This window comes from Patagioenas fasciata, chromosome 24 (genome assembly GCF_037038585.1).
Source record: "Patagioenas fasciata isolate bPatFas1 chromosome 24, bPatFas1.hap1, whole genome shotgun sequence".
In the NCBI taxonomy this organism is placed as follows: domain Eukaryota; kingdom Metazoa; phylum Chordata; class Aves; order Columbiformes; family Columbidae; genus Patagioenas; species Patagioenas fasciata.
Genome location: NC_092543.1, coordinates 3,463,501 through 3,490,988, shown reverse-complemented (window position 1 = coordinate 3,490,988; position 27,488 = coordinate 3,463,501). Strand labels below are relative to the sequence as shown.

Here is a 27,488-nt window from a genome sequence, read left to right as displayed (position 1 = left end):
GCCTCGCCCCCAGATCCCCTTGCCCTGTCCCCTCACCCTGTCCCCTCGTCCCCAAATCCCCTCGCCCTGTCCCCTTACTGATCCCAGTTCTGCCCCAAGGCCTCGTCCCCGGCCCCCGTTGCCATGGCTACAGCGGCGGACGCCGCGCCGCACCTACCAAGGGTGAGCGCGGCGGGGGGAGCGCGTCCCCCCCCCCGCCCCGCGGGGAGCGTGGTAGCGCCCAGGCTGGGCGGAGCCACTTTCCACCTGCAAATTGAATTATTTGCAGGAATCGCTTCACGGGCTTTTGTTTAATTCGGTATTCAAAACCAGTTTTGAGCTTTTTTCTTATTTCTGGTGAGAAATAAAACAAACACAGCTTTCTGTTATATATTTCCTTTATTTTAGGAATTCGGTTTTGTCTTTCTGCAGCAGCAAAGGGTCCTGGTGATAGCATTGTGGCGCTCTGCAGATCTAATGCCTTGGCGACCCTCCTAGCGAGCAGGTGACTTTGTCCCTGTATTTGGGGAGTCCCATGGGTGACACTGCCCTTCCTCTTGATCCTTGCCAGCCCCTTGCCTGAAAACTCCCATCTTGTCAGTGACCCCCCTGGAAGCTCATGCGATGTGGGGGTCTGTGCAATTATAGCACCCAAATGTTTTGCTTTCAGAGCCCCTTGCACACTGGTGCTGATGCAGAGAGCGATGTTATTGTGTGGCTGAGAAACTCAGGCTGAAGCCCCAGCAAGGGGGACAACCTTTGTTTTTAACACCTTGGACATCCAGGTGTTTTCCTGCTTCGTTAAATCTGCTCGTCAGTGTGAGATAAAACCAGCCCCAGCTGCTCTGCAGCTCCCAGGGCTTCTTGCTCAGTCCTACCCTGTATTACAGAGGAGGTGGCTGAAGCATCACACAAATATCTCCATGTCCTCCACCTCTCTGGGCTAATTGCATCTTCCTCTGCTGGCAGGACCTGAGCTGGGATCGATGAGCTCTGTTTCTGGCAGCGGCTAATTAAATCCTCTGAGGATTACAGGTAAATCAGTCTGCTCATTGCTAAGAGGTTTGGAGGAGCACTGGTCCCACTGTTTGAGGAAAAGCAGCCCAAGCTGTGCTTTGGGTTGAGGGCAGCTGTTTGTGCTTGTGCTCCTTGAAATCATCTTGATGTCTGGATGCTGTAACACAAATATCAGGAAATAGCGGTGTTTCTGCACATCTTGCCATCACTATACATTCGTTTCCCTTCCACATCCAAACAGTTTCTCACTTATTGCAAGGTTTGTGTCTGTTGGATTCTTCTGCATTGTTTCTGCATATCCATCTGTTACATATTGCATATTGGACTTCTGATTGACAACTGTAAGTTAAACACACATTTAGTACTGGTTTTGTAAAGGGAGGGGTACCTGTGTGGTTTAAATATTGTTGGTGGTGAAATGGGACAAGAGCCATTCAGGACGGTTTAACAATAGTAGCGTTCCTGGTGTATACCATGCATATTGTTTTAAATAGTGTTTCAGCAGATTATATTTAGAAACTAGATAAACCCATTGTGTTTATCCAGTCTAACCTATCAGATAAAAAGCAATGACTTTCATTTCTGCATCACTCTTGCTGCAGCTATAATATCTGTGGTGGACCTTTGGTTATGAACGGTTTGGGTTTAGAATATTCAGGTGTAAAACATGCAGTTTCCAAATATCTCTGCAGGGTAAGATTGACTCAACCTGCCCTGGCTGTGGTCAGCAGCAATGGTCTAACGGGAATCAGGGTCTGACAGGAACCAGTTTATGTTGGTTAAAGCTTCTTACCATGTCCATTCTTCTCATGGCCTGTACTGTCTTCATTAGATTTGGACTTATAACTCTCCACTGTCTGGTCTGAAACATCATTTTCTGCGCAGAAAACAAATGTAATTAAGATGATGAGATTTTGCCATGGCTCGTCCCCATAAAAATCCTGAGAGACCACTCATAAAACGGGGGTTCAGTCATCCTCATCATCCAAGAGAGATGCTTAACATAGTAATTTCTTTGGCTTTCGTGGCACCTCATGTCAGCTGGAGCATGACCCGAGGCTCAGCCACAGGGACTCTGCACCAGTTGTCTGCAACAAGTCACAGCTGCTGTCCATGGGAGAAGGACATTTAATTGGTGGCTGGAGGAGCCGTGTCTTGTCTCCGCTCAACAGTTCCCTCACTTCTCCAGCCCCTCTGAACAAAGCAGCACCAGCAGATGCTGGACATGGCCACCGCTCACCTCTCTTCCACACCCCGTGAGCTTTCTTCAGCTTCCTCATAAAGAGCATGACGATGATGAGCAGCGCGAAAATCAGAGCAGCCACCAGGATGGGCAGCAGGAGATTATTCTCCTTCGTTTCCATGCCTTCAGGCTGCACGTTTTGCTCTGTAAAAAAGGCAGGTATATGTTTGTGTGGTTAAATAGCTTCCTGTGTGTCTCTGGTAGTTAGGACAAAATGATAGATCCTGGACCAGGCCAGATGAACATGGTGGGAGTGCAGAAGTCACCTCATTGGACTTAATTTTAGGCTGAGGTAAATTTTTTCTACTTATATAAACAGGAAAAGCTGTTGGAAATGGGTAGACTTGTGCCCTAGCACAACGAACAGTAACATTTAGCATTTTTTCTAGATGCTAAAAATGGTCTCTTGCCAAGATTGCAAGCATTACCCACGTAATTACCATCACGAGGTCAGAGAGAACCAGCTTGCTGTAAGAAAGCTTGTTGCATGTTTGGAAACTGTCACTGAAATCATGAGTTCATACCGAAGGTGATGGTGGAAATCACAGCTACATTTTCAGTTGGTGCTGTGTCTGCTGTGGAAATGCCCTCTTCTGTGACGTTGCCATTGAATGATGTTTCAGCCCCTGGGGGAATGGAAATGAGAATGTAGCACTTCTAAACAAAGAGTTCCTGTATTTCTAAGCCAGCTGATTGATTCTTCTCCCCGCGGGGCTTGTCGCACTAAGCAGGCACCTTTGCCCACCTGGGTGGGTTTTGGCCAACCCATCTGGACAGCGGAGCTCTTCGTTCTTCTGCTGGCAACAGTTCCTCAGCTCCGAACCTGCAGCCCGCTCTGTGCACAGGTAACTGCTGTTGCACAGTGCCATCTAGTGCAACCGTCCAGAGAAACCCAGCCTGGCGCACACCCACCTGCTGCTGCTATGGCTGGTGCTCTTCTGCATCTCAAGGGTTTTGTCTGCTTTTGTGGTTGTAAAACTGAAGGCTCCCCGCACAAGAGAGAAGTGTTGGTTTTTATGTTGCATGCAAGTTTGTGATGCGGAATGTAATGCTGTTCTCGCTAGCGTTTCTGTCCTGGTTTGGTAAATACATGTAACTAGGACCGAACTTACAAGTAGATGTGACATTGGGTTGGAGGTTTTGCTGGGTTGGTGTTGATGTGGAGCCGCTGACTACTGGATCTTCTGGTACTGCAGAAGGGGTGGTGAGTTGCTCAGATCCTAAAGGCAAACCCCCCAAACCCAAGACAAACATCAGAAGAGACGCTTTGCCATGGAACTGATCCATGAAAAATGAAAGCTGCTCTGGTATGGTCCATGGTCTGGGCTGTTTGGGTTGCTCTAGCTGATCTGTGGTTAGACTTACAGTCCCACCCTCCCACCCTCAGCTTTCCTGTCCTCTGAACATATTTAATGCTATAAAAAGAGGAGAAAAATGAAAGCGAAACCCTTACCGTTATATTGTGCGTAGCTTGGAGCGGAGGCTGTGCTGCTGTTCAGATCCGACTCTGCTGCAGTCACTGGGGAAGAAAACCAAAGCGGTTCTGAAGCCCGAGCAAAATGTCCCTTGGTGCTGATGGCAACTGCTCTTTGCAGCCCTAATTCGATGTAAAGATGCTGCACGATATTTTCTGTGATAGATACTGTGTTTATCTGCCTTGTGCATTAATTAAGAAGAGGCCAAGCAGTTAATACGTACCTGGAGATTGCTCGTTCTCAGCTGCATGTGTATTGACCTCTAGCGCGGCTGGTGCAGGATCTGTATTTGTCACTGAAAACAACCCAGCAACAGTACAACTTTCAGAGCACTTTATAAGCATTTGTTGAATCAAGCAATCTAAGGAAGAACTTTCCTGTCCTCCGAACGTATTTAATGCTATAAAAAGAGGAGAAAAATGAAAGCAAAACCCTTACCATTGTGTTGTGCGTAGCTTGGAGCGGAGGCTGTGCTGCTGTTCAGATCCGACTCTGCTGCAGTCACTGGGGAAGAAAACCAAAGCGGTTCTGAAGCCCAAGCAAAATGTCCCTTGGTGCTGATGGCAACTGCTCTTTGCAGCCCTAATTCGATGTAAAGATGCTGCATGATATTTTCTGTGATAGATACTGTGTTTATCTGCCTTGTGCATTAATTAAGAAAAGGCCAAGCTGTTAATACGTACCTGGAGATTGCTCGTTCTCAGCTGCATGTGTATTGACCTCTAGCGTGGCTGGTGCAGGATCTGTATTTGTCACTGAAAAAAACCCAGCAACAGTACAACTTTATAAGCATTATAATACACTTTATAAGCATTTGTTGAATCAAGCAATGTAAGGAAGAACAAGGTAAGAAGAATTAGAGCCATCCTAAAGATGGGCAGAAGGCAAACTCTAAGAATGATTAGAAAAGCAGCTTCAGTGTTAATTTACAACATTTACAGGTGGATGTGCCTAATACACAGAAGACATAGACAGCTCACAGCTTTTTAAGAACATGAGCTTTGAGTTATCTTTAAAGCTTTAGGCCAAACATACCTGAATTCTAGCAGCAGCACTGGGGAACTGACCAGCCTGGGCTGCTGTGACTTAACATTTAATGAATTTTAAAGCAGTTAAGAAGCAGAAAAAAAGCCCTCAAATCTTAACTTGGAGCTCTTCTTTTGCCCCAGGTGGCCCTCTCATTTAAAATTACATCCTACACACACAGCAGTAGCCTATGGGCTTCAGCTTTGCATCACTTCCACCACTTCAGAGAGGTAAACCAGGAGAGTCTCTGCTCAAGGAGCCCGCAGTACCCGTCCTAGGGATGTCCTCAAAGTGGAAAGATGCCATCAGCTCCTCTTTCAGTGCCTGGTGGTGAACGATGCAGCTGGCGGTTGAGCCGGGCCCATAGGCGAGGACTGTGAGCCTGCTGGTTGTGGTCCATTTCTTCCCATCCGCTTCTAACTCGTGCGTGGTGTCACCTATACACCCGTTGCAAGAAAACATTTAAGTGCTTTCTAGTCAAGAGCAATTTAATGAAAAGCCTTCCAGGCGCTATCTGCATTACTGGGCTCTGCTAAAGCAGCGCGTGATTACCGTGCACAAGTGGTTCATTGTGTAAATGGATTACACGGGAACCCGAAGGCAGCAAGGTCATGTTTTCTTCCTCGGCAGTTGTTTAAGTGCAGATGTTGCTGCATCTCTTGCGCTCACCCCAAAGCCTTCGCTCTGTTTCACGATTCATGTGGGGAAATTGCCCTGCAGGACTGTGGTGGAATGGCCACTTTTGGTCCTCACTGAACAGAATAAATTGCTTTTCTATGTGCCACAGCCATGCAAGGACCTGCTGTTTGCAGCATGACCGAGATCTAGAAAAGTTCCAATTCCGCTATGCGGTAACCCAAGGGCATTGATTTTGTGTCTTAATGACTGTGGATTTGTTACCCAGAATGTAAAAAGAAGTCGTTAAATTTGTATTGCTGTGCCGTATTTATGATTGTAATAAATAAGCATTGGTGCAACTCTGTTAAATTTCATACAAGTCAGTGCAGGTTTGACTCTTCCCTTTTTGCAGTGGGCTGAAGTTGAACAGAGATTAATTGCCTTGCCATAATGAATTAGAGAGAGCCACATAACTTGTCTGATGTAGTTCCTAGTCCTCTAGGTAATACTGACTTCTAATCGTTTATATGAAATGGAAAAATAAAGGTGTTTTTCATGTGGCAGAGACATCTTTGAATAGCTCGGGTGGAGACGAAGGGTTTTTCAGATGTTTAACTTCAATGCCCAAGGTGGCACAATAATCTCTGCCGCCTGTCTGTAATGCAACAGCTCTCTGGAAACAAACTGTTTGCTCTTGATCTGTTACCCTTTGTAACACCTTTATTTCTTAAATGAAAGAAATTCCTTGTTTCCAAATTAACCTTTACAGATAACTTGCCGTATCACAGAGACCACTCTGGGTATTTTTCTTAGACTTTGATATGGGTGTACATTTCAGTGTAATGTGCTACAGTTACAGCTGATAAACTAGTTATTGTTAGAACATGGTCTTCAAAGGAGCTATTTATATAGTACACAAATTAGGGTGAGCTATGTGGTGGCTCTGGGCATGTTAACAAGAGAGAAAGGCTGGCGTGTGCCCGAGCTGCTGAGCAAAATCTACCGCTTACAACATGAAAATAGTTAAAATGGATTTGTTAACTGACTTTATACTTGGGCTTTGAAAATTGTGCCGCTGGTTTTGGTTTCATTTTGTTTCAGTGGAATTTTGCTCCAGACTCTCAAGAGGTTCTGGTGCCAAGCGGTTGTTCTGTGCTGAACGTGAGCAAGGCGGCTCAGCCCTTTCTCCTGCATGAACACTGAATGCAATGCTGACTTTTCCCCAAACTGGCACCGTGGGGGCTGAGCTGCGCGAAATGAGCGGAGGATCAGTGGTAGTCCCACCAGATGAGTTTCACCCTCCAGTGTTTTTAAACATACCCGAGGCTGATAAGGAGAAATTGTTAGTAATCAGTCCCCGATCGTTTAACACTTACCAGGGAGCTCTATGCCATTGTCCAACAGCCAGGTGACCTGGGGCTGTGGTTTACACCCATGGGTGTAGCAAGACAGCGTGATGCTTCTTTCTGTGTGTCGGGATACATCCAGTACTGGATTAGAAGGAGCAGCTGCAGCAAGAAGATTGACAATCAGTTACAGTACATCTTTCCACTAATTTTTATGAATGGCTGCATACATAGCGTTGTTCTGGGGGACTGAGCTAAGACCGGGATTACGGTGTGTTAAGCACCATGCAGTTGTATGTAAAACTGCATGTCTGGAGTTGAGGAGCTGGCTTTGTTCTGCTCCTCTGGAGCAAAGCAGGTGAGGGAACTTACCTAATACCTCAACAGTCTCGTTCTTGCTTTTGAATGGGATGCCATAGGAGAAGCACCTATAGACGCCTTCATCGTGCACCGTTATGTTAGACAGTCGGATGGATAATTCCTCCTTTGAATAATGGGTAAGTTTGTACCTCTGATCTCTTAAAGCTGTAAGGAAAATAAACCCCAGCATGCTACGTGTCTTGGTACATAAAAGGAAGACAGATAATCAAAACAGTAATGAACGAGGAGGTTTTCTTTATTGCATTTTTTAAATTCATCAACAGTTGAAGTAAGGGAGCAGTTCTAGCACGAGGCATTGCCAGCTGGTGCTGCGCTAGCACAGAGGCGGCAGTAAACTGAAGAAAAGGGCAAACACGCTGCCAGTGGGGAAAATTAGATGTGTTTTCTCACTTTTATTATCAGGGGCTCCTATTCCTGCGTGAGGATTTGATGTGTGGTCAGAACAGCGATATGACCTTTGAATACCGAGCATAGATGCATGAACTGAGGAGCTTTCCCTTCCCCATTCCCCAGGCCTTTATCTGGCCTCGAAAAAACAACTTCCCCCTCTTTGGCTGTATTTTGTGATATATAAATGAACACTATGGGCAGCCCACACCTCTTTATTAACTGCTTATTAATTGGCTGTTTTGCTTCCCCTTTCCTTGCCAAATCACCTTGGTTTTAATGAGCCCGCCTCCTAGGATATCTGTATTCTGCTGCACAGTCCCCTTTCTAGATACTTTTAAATCTCTGCTTCGTTCCTCCTGCTGGGTGACCCATCAGAGTCTTTGGGGTCAGGCCAGCGAGTCACAGGGACTTTTCCCACAATCGCAGCACAGAAAGTGCAACTTTTCTGCCCTTAAATTGAACTGAAACTGGGGATGTGTATCAGCCATGAGGGAGAAAAAGACCTCCAAAAGTGTTGTGTTTTTCCCTTAGGTACCCAATGTTATTGAGATAAATCCCAGTTAGTGTTATCATTAAAGCCTAAAAGCATTAACAAGCAGGGATGCTGCCTAGCTACTGTACAAATGGGGAGTCCTTATCCTGCAGAGCTGTTGAATTCGGACCAAAAGGAGGAGAGATAAGGACAGATAAATACGAGGTATAGGGAGTGGAAGGGAATATAATAAGTGTAACTTTGGCTTTGTCAGCACATATTAGAAACCACAGCTTGGTGAATTCCCTGATGAGCAGAAGAGCACCCAGGGCCTTCAGGCATGTCCTCTCCTGTCTCTCTTGTAAGGCAGGAGTGGGTTTTGGTGCTAATCTCTTGGTGCTGGTGGTAACTATGGTTCATTGCTAAAAGCTCCAGTGCCAGACCACTCTTGTGGGGGTTTCCATTTCATCAGCTTCCTGCAGAGAGGGGCTGAGTGTGAAACCATCTCAAGCGTTTGGGCAGCGGCTGAGTCAGCCTGGCCACGGAAAGCCCACCCCGGAGTGACCCTCCAGCCCCCCGTGGAAAGTGTTGTCTTCAGTTTTCACACTTACCCCGCTGGGTGTTCAGGAAAATGCCAAAGCCGCGCGGGTTCAACCACTGCCGGGCAGAGCTGCCGTCACCGCTGAGGGTGCAGTGCAGATTTAGGTCTTCACCTTCCTTCAGAGTTACGGTTTCACCCCCAGCTCCTGGAAAATCCCCTGCCAGAGATGAGGGGGGAAAAACAAGTATTAAAATGCGACAAAAATGTTTCACACAGAGTAATACATCAGCTTTCCTTTTTTTTTTTTCCCCCATGGGTGTAAAGGTTTTCTTCCATTGGGAAACTTGCCAATATGACTGTACTGATGTCAATAAATCACAGTCGTTAGATTGGTCATCACAGTCGCTGGGTAAGACTTGCACCAGAGGTCTGTGATCTTCATCTGCCAGCACTACCAGGTTTAGTTATTGAATATTATTCCACACAAGCCATTGAATAATTGATAGGAGACCCTTTTACGTGTATGTGTAAGTAACCCTGTACATATGTAGATGTAACCCTGTATGTTAATGCCAACAGGAGTTTTCATTATTCCATGTTCCATTGTGGAGCTGTTGGACCTGCTTGAGCAGTGAATGATTAGCCCCTTGCAAAATGAGCCTTTTTTACTCAAAAAGCATAATACTGCGACTGCTTTGAACTGGCTTTGAAACTTCTTGCGCAGGCAAGATCTGCAACCCGGCCTGGCACAGGTTCTTTAAATGAAATGTCATTCTGTGCATTCCTATCTCATTTTACAGGCAGTAAAGTGTGGTTTTTTTCTCTCCAGACATTCTAAGATACATAATACACTTTGTGAAAATATGCGATGCCCTGGAATGAATTGTTTTCTCCAGAAAGAGCATGTGCTGCAGAAATGACTACGAGCAGTGCCTGGGTCAGAGTTCAGTAAATAGGCAGTGAGAGGGGTTTATTTTCATTTCTGTTTTGTGTGGTTTGATTTTATTTTCTAAGTAGCCGTGTGCTGCAGGTTCCTGCTACACACACCAGCATTTCAGTGTGGGGAAATGAATCTTCCGGGCTTCAGGAAAGCTTTTCATTTTCATCAAAAATATTTAAAAATCTATCAGAAATGAAGCTCGTGCCACACGGGGGTTGTTTGCCAAGGAGCGGTAGCAGAAGGAAAACCTTGCACGGGTTCTGCTTGGGAAACCCTGCGTCGGGAGGTGGCAGAGGGGGCCTTGCTGTGGTTTTCTGTGTGTTGTGCAGTGACAGGTGACAGTTTCCTGTCGCCAACAGCATCGCAGGGTCTTTCAGCTCACTCCTTTTGAGGCGAGAGCAGCAAGACCGAACCAGGAAAGGGGGAGGTGTTGATTGCTTTTCTAAACCAGCAAGCAGCAGCCCCCAGAACGGAGCACAAACAGAGTTTCCGTGAGCGACCGCGGCTTCGTTCAGACCATGACTCACAGGTCAAGTTTCCTTCCATGTACGGGGGGTGGTTTGATGGGTCTTCAAACCAGTGTAGCCCACCACAGTACAGTCATGGTGACATGGGACGTGCTCCAGTCCCAACTCCAGAGGACAGTGGTTCTTGTACCCTGTGGAACCCTGGGTACCTGGAAAAATTAGTCCAGCATCAAGTACAGCGATATACCCACCTTCTTGGCCAGACAGGGCAGCGATTTCACGCTAGAAATGGCAGGATGCAACCGAACAGAATGCCTCTGGTTGCTCTAATTGGAGCCTTTAGAAAGCACGCAGAGCTTATTGCAGTGATACGCACTCAATACATATTTTCAGAGTTATCTTTAAAACTGGAGCCTGTAGGGAAATCGTATTTAATGGGTTATTTTTGACCTGTGGCTGCTGAACCTGTGAGTGGGAGCCTGAATTAACTCTGATGGCCACGAGCAGGTAGCAGTCACCAGCAGGCACAAATCCTTCATGCGTTAGTCTGGCAGTACTGGGGGAAGAGGTGTGGTGCACGGGAACAGAGTGGAAGCTGCTGATTTGGAGCACGCCTGCTGTTCCGCTAGGATATAACTGACAGCTTCTTCTGTTAAACACAATCGATGGCAATAAAATATCCTAAGCAAGCCGTATTACAGAACGCTTTGTCGCTGTTTAGATTTGACGGGTCTGATGTTAACAATACCTTTGTGTACAAGAGTATCAGCAAAGCATCAGCAATAGCACTGCTGTGTTTTCTGCTCCAGCGTTTAAGAAAGGAGAGGGACTGTTCCCTCAATGAGAACCAGGCTCATGCCTGTGTTCCTCCCGCAAAGGTCAGCAGTGAAGCCTGAGATGCGGATCGCTGGCTCCGTGCTTGCCTTGCTTAAGTCTTTCCCTATTTGAAATGGTCAAATGTGAACCTTGTACGCTCTTCTGTGTATGAAGGAGAGGGGATTAGCAAAGTAGGTATAAGCTGCATCCTCTAGTAGGAGTAGGGAGGTTGAGCATTTAAAGTGCCTTTCATCTTCAAAGTCCTCTGCAAGAAGTTTCTAAATTACTCTGGCTTCTTATATTAGCATCTTTTTACACAATATGTGACCAGAGGCATACACAGACATCCAAGCCATGACAGCAAGCAGCGATCTGCTGTCCAGGTTGAAGGGAGAATCTTTCCATTTGCCAATGCTTTGCCATCTCAAGCATGTCAGGAGGTGAACTGATCTCCTGGGTACTGGCTTGAGGAGTCAGCCAGAATTCAGCACCAGCGCGCTTCGGAACTTTGGTGACAATACAGCATTGTCAACAAGAAAACAACAACAGCAAAGCCGCTTCGCGTGTTGTGTGCGCCAAAGCTCTGGAAATGGAGTTCTCCGAGCTGGCCCGCTTGCAAAGGGGACGTGGTATAAAGCAATGTGTAGTGCTTACCTTGCATCAGGAACAGAGCCACGACGTGCAGCACCCTGGTGAAAGCCATGCTGCGGCGCGGGCGAGCCGTCTGTGCTGGTTTCCCCTCTGCCGGGGCCACGGTTCCTTTTCAGCACCGGGGGAGCAGATTTACCGTGACTTCATCACTGCGGGTTCTCTGCCTCCTTTCCCTCTCCCTGCCATTCCACTCCCGCGTTTCCTAGGTGTTGGCGGCTGCTGACAAATCTGTGACCTCACAGGTCCCTAAAATGAAACTGGTGGGTGACGGGAGCGGTGGCGCTTCACCTCGCACCCCCTCCGCCTCTGTCTCGCTCAGCATCTGTGCGGGGGTGATGTTTATAGAGGGGAAAGCACCTAAAGGTGCAGCGATCCTACACGTGCACTGTGCAGGGTTTAATTCCCCAAGATGGGGGGCACCCTGGAAGGCAGAGATTATTAGGTGAACGCCGCTGTCGTGCGGTCATTGAAGGTTGCTTGAAAACCCAGCTGAACGGTTCAAATCCCTGGAAAAAATAGCCTTGTGTCACTCTGCATCTTGCAGCTCTGCGTGCATGGGAGGTTTGCATTGCTCTGCTTGCGGGGATGCCAGCAAAACAACCTGAGAAACAGAATTTACTGTGTGTGGTTTGTGGCTCTCTGGGGAATTAAGAGTATTGGTGAGGTGGTTGTGAAAGGTTCGCTGAGCACCAAGGCATCGAGGAGGTCCCAGGGGACCGACTGGTGGTGCAATCTGGGTTTCCCATGTCCTGATTGTTTCAGGAGCAGGGCGCAGCAAAGCTTTCCGTGCCTCCTGGGTGCGTGATGTCCAGCAACATCACAAATTTGTCCAAACCTCTTCTCATGGCGTAGCCACGAGTGCTGATTCCAAAAAGGCTTCGGCAAATCCCCCTCTGGCAGTTTCCTGCGACTGCCCGACGTTCACTGCGAATGATTAATACGGTCAAAATGAGCTGTGTGGTTTAAAAACCATGTGTGTTTACAGGGCACGAGTTTGAGTGAATGGGACAAAATGGTTAGTTATAAATACATTATGCATTTCAGTCCCAATTTACTAGAACCTGTTTCATGCATGGAAGTGCATCACGCAGTGCATATTTGACTGCAAAAAGCTCTGGCTTTTGTGTTAATCATAATATGATGGGTTTTACTGGAAAACAGAGCTATAGGCCATGAAGTTTAGTGTTGTTGTTTGATTCAAAAGGAGCCTTGCTGGCTGATTAAACTACTGCTGGATTAAAAAATCCAGATTATGAAACAGATATGTGTTGAGAAGGTGAGAAGTGCTTTGGTGTAGTTGTGCTTCCAGTTCCACACATCTAAACTTGACAGTAAAATAATTCTGGGGGGGAAAAGCCATCAAGCAATAGAGAGACTGGATGATCTCTTGAGGGCCCTTCCAACCCCTCACATTCTGGGATTCTGTGAAATCACCTGCGGCCAACCCAGAGGGAAAACTGTTCTGTGCAGTAGAAGGAAAACCAGACTTGAGATGGTTTTGTGCCATCTGCTGTCGAATAGATGAACTTCATCTTTTGGTGGAGGGAAGGAAAATGCAACTCAAATTCCCCATTCTTTATGCTTCTGAGGCTGCCACCCCATCCAGGTCCATTGCAGCACATTCGCTCCACCAAATCCGAGGCGCTGGAGAGGAGAATTTAAACAGGCATGGGAAGGTGTGGGTGCGCGGCAGCTTTATTGAATCACCCAGAGACGTCTTTGTCCGACTTCCGAGAAACCCATTTAATGTAATAAGCAAATTAAAACGCGGTGGTTGTTTTAACAGTTGTTAGCGCTTGAAACTGAGATTAAAACCAACCAATAAATCCCCCCAAAATAAAAAAGTACAGATGTCACAGGTAATTACAGCTATTTTTGGCAATACAATTATTGTTTTTTTTTTTTAAACAGCAAACATTTTTCTCAAATAAATACAACCTGCTCACACTAGAAAACATAATAAACAGAACGATACGACGTGTTTGAAATGAAAAATAAAAAGTATCCATTGATAACATCAAGTTTTAAGAGATGTCCACAGAGAGAAACTTCAGAAAGTACGTGATAACGGGAAGTAATAGAAGGGAACTGGCTGTGTATTTTCTGTTATGTATCACATATGGTGCATGAATAGGCCCCGGGGAACACGTATTTGAGGAAGTGGTGAGAAGTAAGCGGCGGTTCGGAGTGTGCGCAGCCAATCGCACTCACTGCTTCAGTTTTATTTCCATTCATTCCCTCATTCACCATTTTAAGCACGTCTGCTCCCACCATCGTTTCGCATGGATTTCGAAGTTCAAATAATGAAAAAAAATTTCAAACCCCACAAACCAAACCTATTAAGGCTTCCCCTCTAAACAGTAGTTTGCATGTGGAATTTCAATATATTTTAAGTTGTGCAGTGCCGCAAATTAATTTGGAGCTGTGGGTTTGAAGGAGGGTTGGCTGACTGCAGCCTAGCTCGGCTATTTAGTGTCCTGCTTTTTGAAATGAGCATCATCAGGCACTACATCTTGTTCTACTTCTGCGTGCGTTCCTCAAATCAGGGCTGGAAGGGCTCAACCCCGCACTGATAGGAGTCCTCAAATTCCTCGTTAAAGCAGTGACAAGTGTGGCAGGACCAGGCTTTGTGCATCTTCATCCCCAGCCTGAGCAAATGATGAGAAATCTCCCTCTCTGTTTCCTTCGGCCCTGGGTCAGGATCCGGAGGGTGAAGCAGGGGCTGAGTTTGTCACAGTGCTGTATAAACCCCCTCCCCATCCTTTTCATCCACGCTCAGGGATCACAGAACCCACATCCCTGAGATATTCGTACCTCGGGGGGCAAAATAATACGCTGGGAAATAGTGCTTTAGCATCCTTTCCGCCCTCTTTGTTTTGGAGATTTACCACTTGTGTTCACCAATGGTAATTCCTGCAGAATTCTTGTGAACAACCACTGATTTGTTGATGTAAATTATCACTTTCATAATAATGTAGACCCTAGAGGCGATCACCGGTTCTACCATCAGCTGACTTCTTTCTGCAACTGTTTGGACCGAGTGAAAAGGGAAATAAGTTATAAACTGGATCCTTAGTTTGCATAAAGAAGCAAAGCTCTGTTGACTTGAGTTTTAGACTCGTAGAGAACCTGGCTCTGTGCTCAGAGGGTCCAAGTATTTGGCTGTAGCTGCTACTGCCCTAAATGCATGAACCTTTAGACCTGGCACTTGTACTGATCTGGAAATGGAGCCCCTGCAGCAAAGGGAGATGCAGAGTGTAGTGATAAGGGTAAACTCTTGATCAAATCGGGACTTCTTCCAATATCCTGGTTTGCTGAGTATCATTCCATCAGCTGCTGCCGTGTTGGAATCTGGTTCTGCACTTGCATTCTTGTATTTTTCCAGCCCTTTAATCTGCAGTTTATAAAAATACCGGACAAACAACCTACTCGTGGAAGATTTCCAGCTTCATGCCTCCATTGGGAAGAGAGGGGAGGATCTGGGAACTGCTATTTGCCTTCTGTACCCTCATCAAACTGTTGGGATCTGATGCAGCTCAGAGCGAAGGCAAGGAAGAGGCTTGCATGCACTTTAGATAGATCAAGTCTGACGTTCTTCTGGGACAAAACACTGAGGTGATATTAAATACACATTAATGAGCAGCAATGGAGTGAAAGTGAAGCAGCAATTGATCGGTATTCTTAACATATCAACTAAAAACTTAAAAGGTACACGTTTTTACTCCCCGAATGAGCCCTATCAACATGAGACTACTTAACACAAAGCCCCTATGGGAAATCAAAATGCTCGAAGGAAATACGATTTTCCTTTCTGACGTTCCTGACACTTGAAAAACCTAATTTGAGATAACAATTGTCAAAATACTTCCCCAAACATCCAAAAATATATATATATATATTTAAGAAGAGCGTATTTTAACATCTACCTTCTCAAACAGAGCACTCTTTCCTATGTTACTTACTGTATGCAAAGATCAGCTAGTCCAATATTCAGATTGTGCATTCAGGTTTTGTTCCTTCTCTGCTTCATGCTTCTGTCTAAATAAACTCCTTGTAATGTCACTTAACTGCAATAGGACCCGAGTAGCCTCCTGTAGGCAATATTGGTTGCCCCAAATCACACCCTGCTGGCCCATAGCATGAAACTAAAAGCAGTTCGGAGAGTTACACATGCATTAATAACCAAATTAGTTTTGGTGTGATTGTCATTTATTTGAACTCTTTGAGAATCTGCAGTGAGTAAGCATGGAGGAAAACAAGGCAGAAATGCTCTTCAGAATGTCTGTACACAGCCCAAAATAGATTAAATTACAGTTAAAAACTCAAGTGACAGCAGTATAGCTGCACGGGAGCAGTTTCTTCTGTCATCTCATAAGTTATCTCCCTGACTTTTCAGTATACATCCCTGGTATAATAATGCACTTATGAATGGCCTACTGTGTATTACATAGTCATAAATAACGGGCTATGGTTATGGAGCGTGACAATGTACATATTGCACAGGACGAGCTCTCTGCTGACTCACAATCAGGACAGAATCTAAAGGACTCTACTTGGCAAGCTCAACAAACTCAAAGATGAGCTGAACCCCCCTAAGATTTGTTACATGGCAGCTGCGGAGTGTTTTGCCCCCTTGAGGAGGCCGGGATTGCAGTTTCTCGCTCCTCCGTTGCGGCTCAGTCCTTTCCTGCTGAAGGTTATAAGGAACCAGCAGAAAACCCCAGCTTGGCTCTTGCTAGAACAATAACCCTTTGCCAAAGTCAGCGGGCACCAACTTCTGTGCCATACAAACCTTTCCAGCGGGGACGTGAACGCTTTCTGCAGAGGAAAACTGGACAGCAGAGGGGTGCCTAGGATGCCAGAATTTCTTTCCTGGTACTTCTGAACTTGCCTTTGATGGTTTTTATGTGGATACTCAGACTTACGGCCCGAACGAAGAAAGGAGCATGCCTAAATCTCTTTCATCCCATTTAAGCACATTTTTAAGTACCTTCTGAAAGCGAGCCTATACCGATAAGACCCATACAAATATCTGCAGGAACTTTTTGACCCAACACAGATGATTTAATCTAAAAGAAACCTGCTCCGAAGCCATTTGATGCTGTAAACTACCCATTGGGACGCGTTTTGCGTTCTCCTCTTAATCAGCTGGGATTGGCATCTTGCAGGTTGTTGCACTAAGAGGCCACTCCTTGTGATTTCAAAGGTTTTAGCTACAGATGGAAAACCTTCTCTTCCCCTTCTCTAACCTTGCCCCACCAGATAAACAGCATCTTAACAGGCCAAAGCACGCTGCTCCTAAATTTAACTGCGCTGTTTTCCCAGCTCTGCTTTGTCTTTATGACAGGTGGCACTTAGGAATTAAGCAAAGAGAAGCCAAGCGTGCAGCGGGGACCGAGTTTCAGCATCTTCTTGATTTCATCGTTACCTCCTGAAGAAAGCTGCTTACTGCAGGGCCCCATCGGAGCGGACAGAACAGCTCGCAGGGACACAAAGCCACCGCTGTGGACATGACCACCACAAAACCGCGGCATAGAAGGCTTTTCCAAGGTCTTCCGAAGGGAATTTAAATGGCGCAAACACTTCAGGCTGGGTCTGTGCACAAGGGTGGGTTTCAATAGTCTAAATAAAGGAAAGAAACAGCGCCGAACTTTCTAAATCCATCAGGTTTCATTGGAAAAGGCTTATTTCGTATGCACTCCAAAGAAACCGCTCTCAGGCTTGGTTCACAACATCTTTTGATGTGCAAGCTTCATCTGTAACTGATGGGGAGTTCCAGCTTTTCCTCTGACGTGGCTCAGTGTCTATCGGTCTTTGCATCCTTGGTGTGGGCAACACAACCCCTGCCAGGTGCTGAGATAGAGAGGAATAATCCACTGCTGCCTGCACAGCCAACGCTGGCCTCTCATTTCCAGCTGGCGGTGGTTTCCTTTATAGAAGCTGCCGAGAATTTGGGGGTTGTGAGTGATGGGGGTGTCAGCACGTGGTCCTGAATAAGCCTGCTGATGCTTTGCAAAAATAGTAGTGGAAAAAAAATACCCCAGCATCCTGAATGTTTGACTTTTACACAGTGCTAGTTGTTTCTAATGTGGTGCAAAAGGCAGTGAGAGCTACTGGTGTTATCAGAGGTGGGAACATCTACCTGAGCTACTGACTAAACAGAGCTTCAACCTGCATTTTAATAGTTTTTTTCCTTGAAATCACTCCCTTTTGTATTGGCCTAGTTGTACATGAGACGTTTCGCGTGACTGGGTGAGAGATATGCTAGAACAGCTGTTTGTGTCATCCACTGAACATCTTATGACTATTTTTCCACTGTCAATAAACACAAGAAAGAAAGGACACTCTCCAAAGCTCGGAAAGGCCATGGGTTTTCCTCGCTCGTGTAGCTGTGCCTATTCTTGTAGTAAGGTTTCTCTCCAGTTAAAGCCTCCAGTTGGTCCGTGTGTGAGAGGGAGGATGGGGGGGTCTGTGAGCTGCCAAACGCCCGTGTCTCCCAGTTCTTCGCACGAGCAAAACCCCAAATACGGAATCTGTGTGGAGAGAGGTGGAAATAAATGCCATGAGCAGCGTGCGTGGAGGGAGCTCCTCAACCCTGCTGTGCTACTGGAGCATTTCACTCTTCTCTCTCTCCCCTTCCTCCCCAAAGCCCATTTTCAGAAATGATTGTAGGAGTAAAGCAACGAAGGCGGGGGGCTCCATGATAATTTTCAGGCCTTTTCCCCAACTATACAGTGAAATGAGGAGGGGAAGTGTTGTAGCGCCCTGTTAAGTGTGGTTAGGGTGTTTTCGGCACTGGAGGGCACTGTGGGCGTCTCTGTAAGTACCTACAGGCAGAAAGCAGAGTTGGTAGGTGGGCACCTGATCCCGTGCTCTCCGTGACAGAAGCGGCACGTTAACATAACCCTCTTAAACCAATCTGCTTCACTCTCACGCCTTCGAAAATGCACGAAGCTCAATAACGGGCGAAACAATCCGACAGGAGGAACAAAGCGTCCTCTGCCTGGTTAAGCAGATCGCAGGTTTCTATCCTGTAAAGCCAGCGAGCCTTGCTGCTCGCTGGTAATTACCTTTCGGACCATCTGTACAAAGTCCTTGGAGTTCTGCGGCGAGAGCCCCTGGAGCTGGCAGGTACAGGCCTCCAGGGAGGACGCGTGTGCCACGATCAGGATGTTATTTCCTGAAATGAAACCAAATCAAGTGAGAAACGCAGGCTGAGGAGGGGGGTGAAGGCAGCTTTAGGGACTGCGGCCCGAGATCAGACACAGCACGCAAAACGGGTTCAGTTTGTCGTATAACAACACGTTAAACTGTGCATATGGGGGGGGGAAAGCGGGGTTTAGCAGCATATTTAGAGCATTTCTCAGTCTTCAGGATAACGGCCAACCCAGTGCTACTTAGCTTTGAAATGGCTTTCTGAAGAAAACATGATTTCAGCTGTCTGTGAAGCAAATACTTCCACCCCCAAATTAATTCTGATTAAAACAAGCACTTTAATTTCAGTTGCTGGTTTCCCATACCAATAGCTTCATTTCCAGGATGCTTTACAACCAATGTCGCACTGTGCTATCGAGGCTTGTGGGCAAAATATTAAAATAAATAGAATATAGAGACAGAGCAGCGAAATTACATCAGTGGAATGACCAGAACGTAGAGTTTCCAGTGTCGCTGGGAGAGGGCTGGCTTGTTTTTCACCCCGTTTATAGCACTTACCTTTGCCTTTACATTCACTGATGATTTCTTTTGTTACTTGGTAGCTTCTACTTATGTATGTATCATAAGATTCGGAAACCACCAGCTTGCTGACAGGAATGTGAGGTCTGCAAGCAGAAAAACAAGGCCGGTAAACTAGGAGAAGTGATGAAGTTTTAAGTGCAAGTTATGATTCATCCGAAAGTATCTGTTCCTTTAGCTCTTCCAATTCCCCAAATCCCCAGATGTGCGTCTTGTGTCAGGACCACTATGATTTTTAAACTGAAAACCCGAGATGTTTGCTGTTGCTGCACTAGGATATTTCAGTTAACTGGGACAAATGATAAGTGGAGCGGTTAGCGCAGGCAGCATAGGACATGCTGATTACACTTGTGTTGGTTTTGCGAGGGCACGTGGCGATAACGAGACCGCTTCATGTTTGTTTAGTTACGTCTCCCTTGATGAACGCGTTCCAGGGCTCACCCACCCCGTGAAGCCGTGGCTCTATCAGCTGGCGCAGGTTGATGCGCATGGAGAAGCAGGGGGTGGGAAGCAGAAGGTTGTATTTTCACGCCACGGCGCAGGGAAAGGAGCTGACTTTTCCTCTCCATCTGGTGGCCTGATGTATGCACAGGAATTGCACTTGTGACGGGTGACACAGAGCACCAGGAGGGCCGTGCCCAAGTCCCCCACATCACCAGCTGACCACACAAAAGCAGGTTTTGTCTTGTGCTGAGAATATTTGTCCCAGTGTTCCCAGAAGGCATGTGTTTTATGACGCAGGGACTCCTGTGGTCCAGCTGCTCTGCCGAGCATTACCCATATGATACCCTTTCAGGGATAAATATAGTGTAGGGACTTCTATTTAGATACCCTCAGAGTGTTGGAATTTCAGCTGCAGACCAAAAGGACGCAACACAAGGCACTTATTCCACTTGAGGGTTCTCAAACACACGGGTGCAGCGTGACACCCGCACACACCGGTGTTCCTGGTGATACCATAAACCACAAAAGCCCAGCCACAAAGTATTTGTCGCCATGCCCACGCAGGTGGGACTCGTGCGTTTGTATACTCTGTGTGTATTAGAAATGGTCTGGTTTGATCTGAGATTGCTCAGGCTCACACTAAGACAGAAAGGGCTGGGCTCTGCAAGAAGTCGTCGTGATACAGATATTTCCGCAGCCAAATGTGGTGGGGGACTGGAACCGTGTGACCTTCCTGGAGTTCCCTTCTTCGTGGGAGCTCTTTGAGTCTGGCTTGTATAAATGAATCATAAATTAGAGGGTAGGAAGCCCCAACAGATCATCTTGTCTATTCTTTGCCACATGACTATTTCTGCTGGGTCTTATTTAGCCTTGCTCTCTGCGGTTTGCCGTCAAAAGCATTTGTGTGTTAGGCTGGAGGGCACCAGGGCTGCGAAGCTTCACTGGGGAGTCGGGGAGCCTTGAATTTCCCTCTGGACTCCGGCTGCAGAGTCGTGATGATTCTGGTGATGATATGGGGAATGCAGAGGGAGCGGCTCTGTCAGGGTCCCTGAAAGCCGAGCGAATAATCGTTGCATTTCCCTCTTCTGCAAAGCGGGAGGAAAGATCAGTGGTGCTTATCCATTTGCCATTCAAATGGTTTTTCACCAGACGTTTGCTTTGTTTGCTTCCCCCAACCGTTTTTGCGTTGAATACTGTGAAACACTGAGAGAGAAACCTGCAATTTTTTCCACTAGAAATGTTTCAAATGTAACTGCTGAGATGTGATAAATGCTTAGGGTTCAGCTCTTTGATAGAAAACCTCTGAATTTCGACGTCACAGGAGACCTTGAATTCCTGACAGATGGAAACACGTTCCCCAGGATGCTGCAAAATCTACAATTAAGATCCATCACCTTGCTAATCCTAATAGAGAGACAGACAAGCACTTTCCTTTGGGGAAGGGAAAGGCAGGTGTGAAGGAGCCCCTGATCTGGTTCAGTGTATGAATGTGATGATCAGGGAATTGAGTCCGCAAAACTAGTTCTGTGAGCTGAGCTCAAACTCCTCAGTGTTAGGAGAAGCATTAAACCAAACACACTTTGACACCTGACAGGTAATGGAAAGAGGAGCTCCCTGATGAGCAATATAGCTGAACCTTGCCGGTAATCGGGGAGATTTGGTTTATCATAACCCATTGTCAGGTTATGTTCGACACAGCAGCCTCGAGCCCTCTCCACATTTATTCTGGGAGCCTCAGCAGCTTTTCCAGTCACTGCTTCAATTTAAAAACTCAGCAGGGTGTTACTCTTAGAGTAAAAAGCCAAAAAGCAATCCAAGACCCTCCGTCCCCCCTTCCTGCTACCTGTAGGTTGTATCAACGCTTAGAGTAGCGGCAGCTAAATCCAGGGGGGGTATCCAGGCAGGTAGTGTGTTCCCAGAGACCCACTTGGTCCATTCAAACAAGCCCGGCTCTATTCGGATTTTCAGGTTGTTCTCTTGTTGCATACCTGGAAAAGGGAGCGAGAAAACCAGGTATCAGTGGAAGTACCTGGTGAGGAAAGCAGCAAGACTTTGCAGCTTTAATACTTCAGTTTGTAAATCAGGTTTTTATTTCTCTCCAGCAGTCAGTTGATTAACAGTATGTATGGAAGATGAAGTGTTTGATATATATACTTGGCATAGGATATTCTAAGGTATGTAAACCTCCGTTTCCCAGAAAATGAGGGCAATGCAGCTCTTTCTGCCCGTTCGGTCCTTACCTTTCAGGATATTGTGTGCTGTCTGTACACACCGCAGGGACGGGGAGCTGTAGATGTAGTCTACAATGGTATTAGTTTCTAGCAAGGCTTCACCTGCAAGCAAGTTTCAACACCCGTGAATAAAAGCAGACAAACGGCATTTGAACAGCAATGCAGGGCATCTGGCACCCAGCAAGGAGCACACGCAGTTTGTGTTTTGGGAAATACGTGTGTTTAATTCCAGCGGACACTGCGATGTGTGCAGCTGTGGAACCGCGGCGCGCCCTTCTCTGTGTGTTGCTCTGTGTCTATCCAGACACTTAACCAGTACGCAAAGAAATGGCAGCAGCTTCTGCTCTGTTCCTGTTTCTCTTAGATTCAGCCAAAAAGCAAACAGTGTGCGGAGAAAAACTGTAGAGAGCTTGAATTTAATTTCATTTTCATTTGTAAGCCATAAATCAGAATGATTCAACTTAACTCAAACCCAACTTAATTCAATTGGCTTGGTTTTTCGCTAGTGTAAATTACCATTTCATTACACAGGTGGGAGATCACTGAAAATGAGATAAGAATCAACTCCATTATTAGGGTTATTAATATTCTTGCAATGCCTAAGGGAACCAAATGAGAACAGGAATCTGCTCAGCGTTGCACAGACTTGTAGTAAGGAAGGGTTGGTTTTTGTTATATTTGAAGAGGCAGGACAAAGAAGTGGGAGCAGGGAGGGGTTATTAACCTCGACTTCGTTATGTTTAATGATGGCTGTAACCGTGTCAAAGCAAATCTATAAATCTCTTGAGAGAAGCGGGGTAATTTAGAAGGAGGGGCACATCCAACAACCTCCGTCATGAGTTTGCTTTCGTCGTTCTCGGACCCATTTAACGACGCTAGCAAAGCGTGCTGTGATTGCTCCCGGGTTCGCCTTCTGTCGTGTGCATATTGCCAACCCCGGTGCCATGTGGCCGGGAGTTCTGAGCATCCTGCTGTTGTACAGCCATTTATTTTGGTTTAAAAAGCAAGTATAATTTTAGCTGCCCTAGTTTGAATGTGACCAAGGCGAAGTGCTCCGCAGGATTTCAATTTGAGAAAATGCAAAGTACGGCTCTCTGAAGCTCATGGCTTTGAGGGGCTGGGCTCTCCTAAGCACGATGCTTAATATGTCCTGCTTGGCTATGAAATCGTTTTCTCTCTATACATAAATGAATGGGCTCAGGAGTCAGGGACAAGCATGGGGGGGTGGGACAGCATGGGAAATAACGTGGACTGTGTTTTTGCCAGATAAACATAAAGCCAGGTGGTCTGATACAAGTACATTAACTGCAGATCAAGATGTAACATTGCCAAAATCAAGGAGGGACTCATTCCTGGGGATCAATATGGAAAGGGGCAGTGTCAGGAGGATGGAGCCAGGCTCTTCTGGGTGACACCCAGTGACAGGACAAGGGGCAATGGGTGCAAACTGGAACACAGGAGGTTCCACTGCAAGAGGAGAAGCAACTTGTTGGGGGTGAGGGTGTCAGAGCCTGGCCCAGGCTGCCCAGGGAGGTTGTGGAGTCTCCTTCTCTGCAGACATTCAAACCCGCCTGGACCCCTTCCTGTGGAACCTCAGCTGGGTGTTCCTGCTCCATGGGGGATTGCACTGGATGAGCTTTCCAGGGCCCTTCAATCCCTCACATTCTGGGATTCTGTGAATAAAGCGTATTTTGCATGTGGTGACTGTAACGCTGCTGCATTTCCCAACAACATTGGTAACAATGGTATCTTCCAGGGTGGTAACGAACGCCCTGCGCTCGCCGTGCTAACGGCTCTGATTTCATACCACGGCCTAGATTTTGTGCTTTGTCTTTAATTCCGCTGCAGCAGCTGAAGGAGGCAAAGTTTGCTCTGAAACAGAGGGCTTGCCGCTGCAAGGACTTTGCAAAGGTTCTCGAAACATCTAAATCCTGTTAGTTTAGGGCACCTGACTCCAATTTTTGCACTTTCTGTTGCTCAGGCTGTGTGTGTGGGGGCACAACTCACCCACGAGCCTCGCCTGGGTACAGCCCAGCACGGTGATGGGCGCATCCTTCTCATAATCCCTGAAACCGCCGCTTCTTTGAGGTAAACTGTGAGGCATATTCAGGTTACTACGCATATACCTTCCTGTAAGAGAAGGGTTAGAAGCAGGTGTTGGAATTATTTGATCAGAGAGCACCATGCCTCTTCTTTCTTCCTTTCCACCCTCTTCCAGCGCGACGTCCGTACCACGCAGGCTCTGCCTGGACCTCTTTGTCGAGGAGCTTTTCCCATATAAAACGATCAGGAATCTGAGCAAATTAAGTATCAGTTCAGAACGCTGCTAATTTAATACCTCAAAGGAAACAAATTTCCATCCCACAACAAATGGAACCTGAAATGTTACACTTCTACAGGAGGCTAAAATGTCAGAGCTCTTCAAGTGTAATTTAGAGAGAAGGTAGTTGTAAAATCATCCTTTTTTTCCAGCCATTTTGCCTATAAGATATTGGCATTTTTTTTAACAGAAAAAAGACTTTGGATACATTTCCTATCAGCTCTAATGCTATCAGAGCCTGAAATCCTAGTCTGTTAACTACAGTCTGAAACTCAAGCATATTACTGGGTTGCAAACTCTATTTTATGCTCCAAAAGGCACCCTGAACTGCACCTACGGGTGTTAATTTTCCTTTAGGATCGAAAGCCAACTGGGCCAAAGACGTTTACACTGGACACTGACTACCAGCATCGTGGCTTCATTTCCAGTTGAAAATGCTCTTTGGCAGTGTTACTTTAATGGAGTTTTTATTGCCATACTTTCCAAAATATTGCAGCATTTACTTTGTGGCTGGTGTTTCTACTTCTGCCTGCAGCCCTGGACTCCACACCCAGGGGGGTTTCCACTCGTAGCTGCTCAAGGCAACGTTTTGTGTTAGAAAACCACAGCTCCCACCCAAGCTTTGGCCCAGGCGGTTGCCACTCGCTTTCGTTCATTTAAACCTGAGAGAGCCAGGGGAAACAACTCACCTTTGGCATCGAAACACTGTGACAGCCAATACTTCCCAAAAACCACATCCATCCTCTCCCCGTGCCTGCAGACAAACAGGCAGCGTTTCTGAGGCCCGGGCTGGCTCGTTATTCTCAGGGGCTGGAACGAAAATTACAGGATGATTGAGCTTCACCAAAGCGCAAGGGGTTTTCTGAGCTCTGGTTTACTCATGGGAGTCAAGACCAGGCACCTCTTGCTTTACCCTTGTGCAAATGTGGGTGCAAATGAAACTTCCAGTGCACACAGTGAAAAGAGACCAGCAGAAAACTTGATGGGGAAAAGCAGTTGGTGCAAACTCGCCACCACTATTCTGCGTGATTTGTGTGTGTGGGTCCCCACCTGCACGTTCTGGCAGATGATGGTGAGTGGTCCTGCGTCCCCAGGTCCTTGGTCTTCCTGCTGTCTCCTTTCCAGGGCTCCGTCAGTGAAGGCTTGAAAGGATGGGGAAGCTGTAGTATTCAGAATTGAGTAGGACCTGCCAAAAATAGAAAGGTGTTGGCTTTGGGAACACTTTGGACTTCATGTGCTTGTGCTGCAGTGAGGACATTTCTGTAGTCTTCGGGAACTGATGATAATTACTATGGTCATGTTATTACATTATTACTTGTATTTTAGTGCTGCCTAGAGGGCAGCTTGCTAGGTGATGTAGAGGCAAACCCCACCTCAACAGGCTCTCTGTTCCCTTCGAAACAGCTTCACAGAACAACAGCTCCCGAACTTTGGTCTGCTGGGCTCTGTCAGCTCTCAAATATTCTCCTGGAAAATGCCAAGAGCTTCCTCACAGCCCCAAGAGGCTCGCTAACATCATCTGGGGACCAGCTGCACATTACTTACCATGGTCTCGTGGACCAAAGTTGGGAAACTAATGAGTTTTCACTCACCTTTGGGGCATAAGCTATTGCTTCGGTAGAAGAGCAGGTTTGAGGGTTCCTGAGCGTGAGTATCCCCTGGTAGGGACACAGCACATTCAGTTTGGGTTGTTGTTTCTACATTTTTCAGTGCTATTCCCTTTCCTGTCTACAGCGGGAATTTATTCTCACCAGTGCCTCCTGTTAAGTGTAGCCAAAGGGATATAATAGATCCTGTTCTCCCTCGAGGGTTTATCTAATGATGGTCCCCCTGAATAAAGCTCTCATGGCCAGACATTCAAGGACTTTGACCAAGACCCTCGGGAGTAAACTCTGCCAGGCAATTACAGGAGCTGCACTGACCCTCTGCTGATGAGGTTACACTGTATGGGTTACGTTTGCTTGGTCATTTAAAAAACCCCATTGTCAGATAATGTACATGGTCATTTGTTTTGACAGACGTAGTTGCTGCTGCTTGCACTTTTCAGTGCCTTGAATATGTCAGAAGTTGCTTCCTGACCAGCACCTAGTTAGGATAAAATCTCAGAGGAGTCCCAGAGTTGTTAAAATAACACCAAGTGCCTCGAATAAGGGAATGAAAATAGGTCACCTGCACTTTTTGTAAAATGATCTTCTGCGAGATTGCAAGATTTGCACCAGTTTAAAGGAGAAAAGAACACCACGCTGTTGGTCCCGATGCTGGTCCCTTACCTGGGAGGATGAGGGAAATACTCCCAGGTGCTGGGCTGAGAAAACACGTCTAACCTTCCTCCTCAGAATATCTGCATGTACTGTACTGCAGGCAGAAATACCCACTTCCAGCTGGCAGGATAAGGCCAACTCTGACCCAAAAGCTGCCCGAGTGCATTGGCGTGCGCAGGGAGCACGGGCAGACATTTATCACGTTTATTATGTGGTCAGCTTGGAGCTGCACAGATACATCCTCAATGACCCGAAAACTCGAACATCTCAACGTGAGAAGAATCTGCCCCATCACTATTGCTGTGTTGCAGCTTCCAAACCCTCATCCCATCTCAGCCCTTGCCTGCTTTGTCTTTTAAGGATGCTGGCCTGGAGAATACTAAGGATTTTTTTGGTTACCCCTCCTCCCTTCATCCCCAGGAGCTGCTGCACAATTTCTGAGACTTTCTTTCTCTCTAATCCCTTATTAAAAGGCCACAGACGCTGTGATATCTATTTATAGATGCCAGGATCTGCTGCGAATGATGATGAGGCAAAGGCTTCCTATCTTGCCGTGTCTGGAGCAGAGCCACCAGTCTGACTTCAGTGCTATCTCCTTGATGTTGCTGGAAACCAGAAACTGCTGAAGCTATTTCAGCTTAGTCATCTTCTAAGCATAGGTCATTGTTTGGAAGCTTTTCCCAAAGGCTTGTAGCTCCTCTGCTTGGCAAACAGAGACTGAAGGCAAACAGCACTTACTGTGTTCAGTGCTGCTGCTGTGTCCCTGGGGGCAACGTCAGGAAAGGCCCCTTGGAGAACGGAGATGCTTGGAGCAAAGGAAGGAGAAGAGGTCTCTGTTATGACACAATGACGTTAGTTCTCAGCTCGGCATAGGAAAAGACTCCTCTGCCACATCACTCATCATTATCTAGAGGAGACAGACTCCCAAGGAAAATGAACCAGTGATTATTGCAGAACGGGAGGAAAAGAGAGTGGAAAAACACCCCTACTGAGCCCCAAATATAGCTTGAAAAATTAGGGCTGATTTTCCTCCCCCCGGTACTTGTGCCAAGTCTGATTTCTCAGGCTCATTAAAGGGGCAAAGAATAGCTTTGGCATCTCGCAAGGAGCTGAAATAGACTGGTGTGTAATATCTG

General features: G+C 46.6%; 2 protein-coding genes across 3 annotated transcripts in view; both read right to left on the bottom strand.

Annotated features, from left to right (window-relative positions):
- Positions 1 to 429: 429 nt before the first annotated feature.
- Positions 430 to 13,636, bottom strand: CRTAM (cytotoxic and regulatory T cell molecule). Its single transcript, XM_065855820.2, has 16 exons — positions 13,574 to 13,636; positions 11,651 to 11,783; positions 11,366 to 11,470; positions 8,559 to 8,705; positions 7,077 to 7,229; positions 6,735 to 6,866; positions 5,010 to 5,177; positions 4,398 to 4,469; positions 4,153 to 4,218; positions 3,938 to 4,009; positions 3,693 to 3,758; positions 3,352 to 3,459; positions 2,764 to 2,865; positions 2,237 to 2,383; positions 1,790 to 1,873; positions 430 to 1,335 (listed from the first exon to the last, which is right to left on the bottom strand). The coding sequence occupies exons 1-16, from the start codon at positions 13,634 to 13,636 to the stop codon at positions 1,205 to 1,207; spliced, it is 1,749 nt and encodes a 582-aa protein (XP_065711892.2). The 3' UTR covers positions 430 to 1,204.
- UBASH3B (ubiquitin associated and SH3 domain containing B) overlaps positions 13,081 to 27,488 on the bottom strand; it is a 60,411-nt gene continuing 46,003 nt past the window's right edge. For both annotated transcript variants that reach the window (XM_065855665.2, XM_065855666.2), the window contains exons 7-14: positions 25,142 to 25,277; positions 24,781 to 24,901; positions 23,779 to 23,901; positions 21,781 to 21,873; positions 21,384 to 21,528; positions 19,076 to 19,182; positions 18,433 to 18,542; positions 13,081 to 17,895 (exon numbers count right to left, since the gene is read on the bottom strand). In XM_065855665.2, the coding sequence (XP_065711737.1) occupies positions 17,758 to 17,895; positions 18,433 to 18,542; positions 19,076 to 19,182; positions 21,384 to 21,528; positions 21,781 to 21,873; positions 23,779 to 23,901; positions 24,781 to 24,901; positions 25,142 to 25,277 (973 nt within the window). In that variant the 3' untranslated portion in view covers positions 13,081 to 17,757. The remainder of the gene's footprint in view (positions 17,896 to 18,432; positions 18,543 to 19,075; positions 19,183 to 21,383; positions 21,529 to 21,780; positions 21,874 to 23,778; positions 23,902 to 24,780; positions 24,902 to 25,141; positions 25,278 to 27,488) is intronic.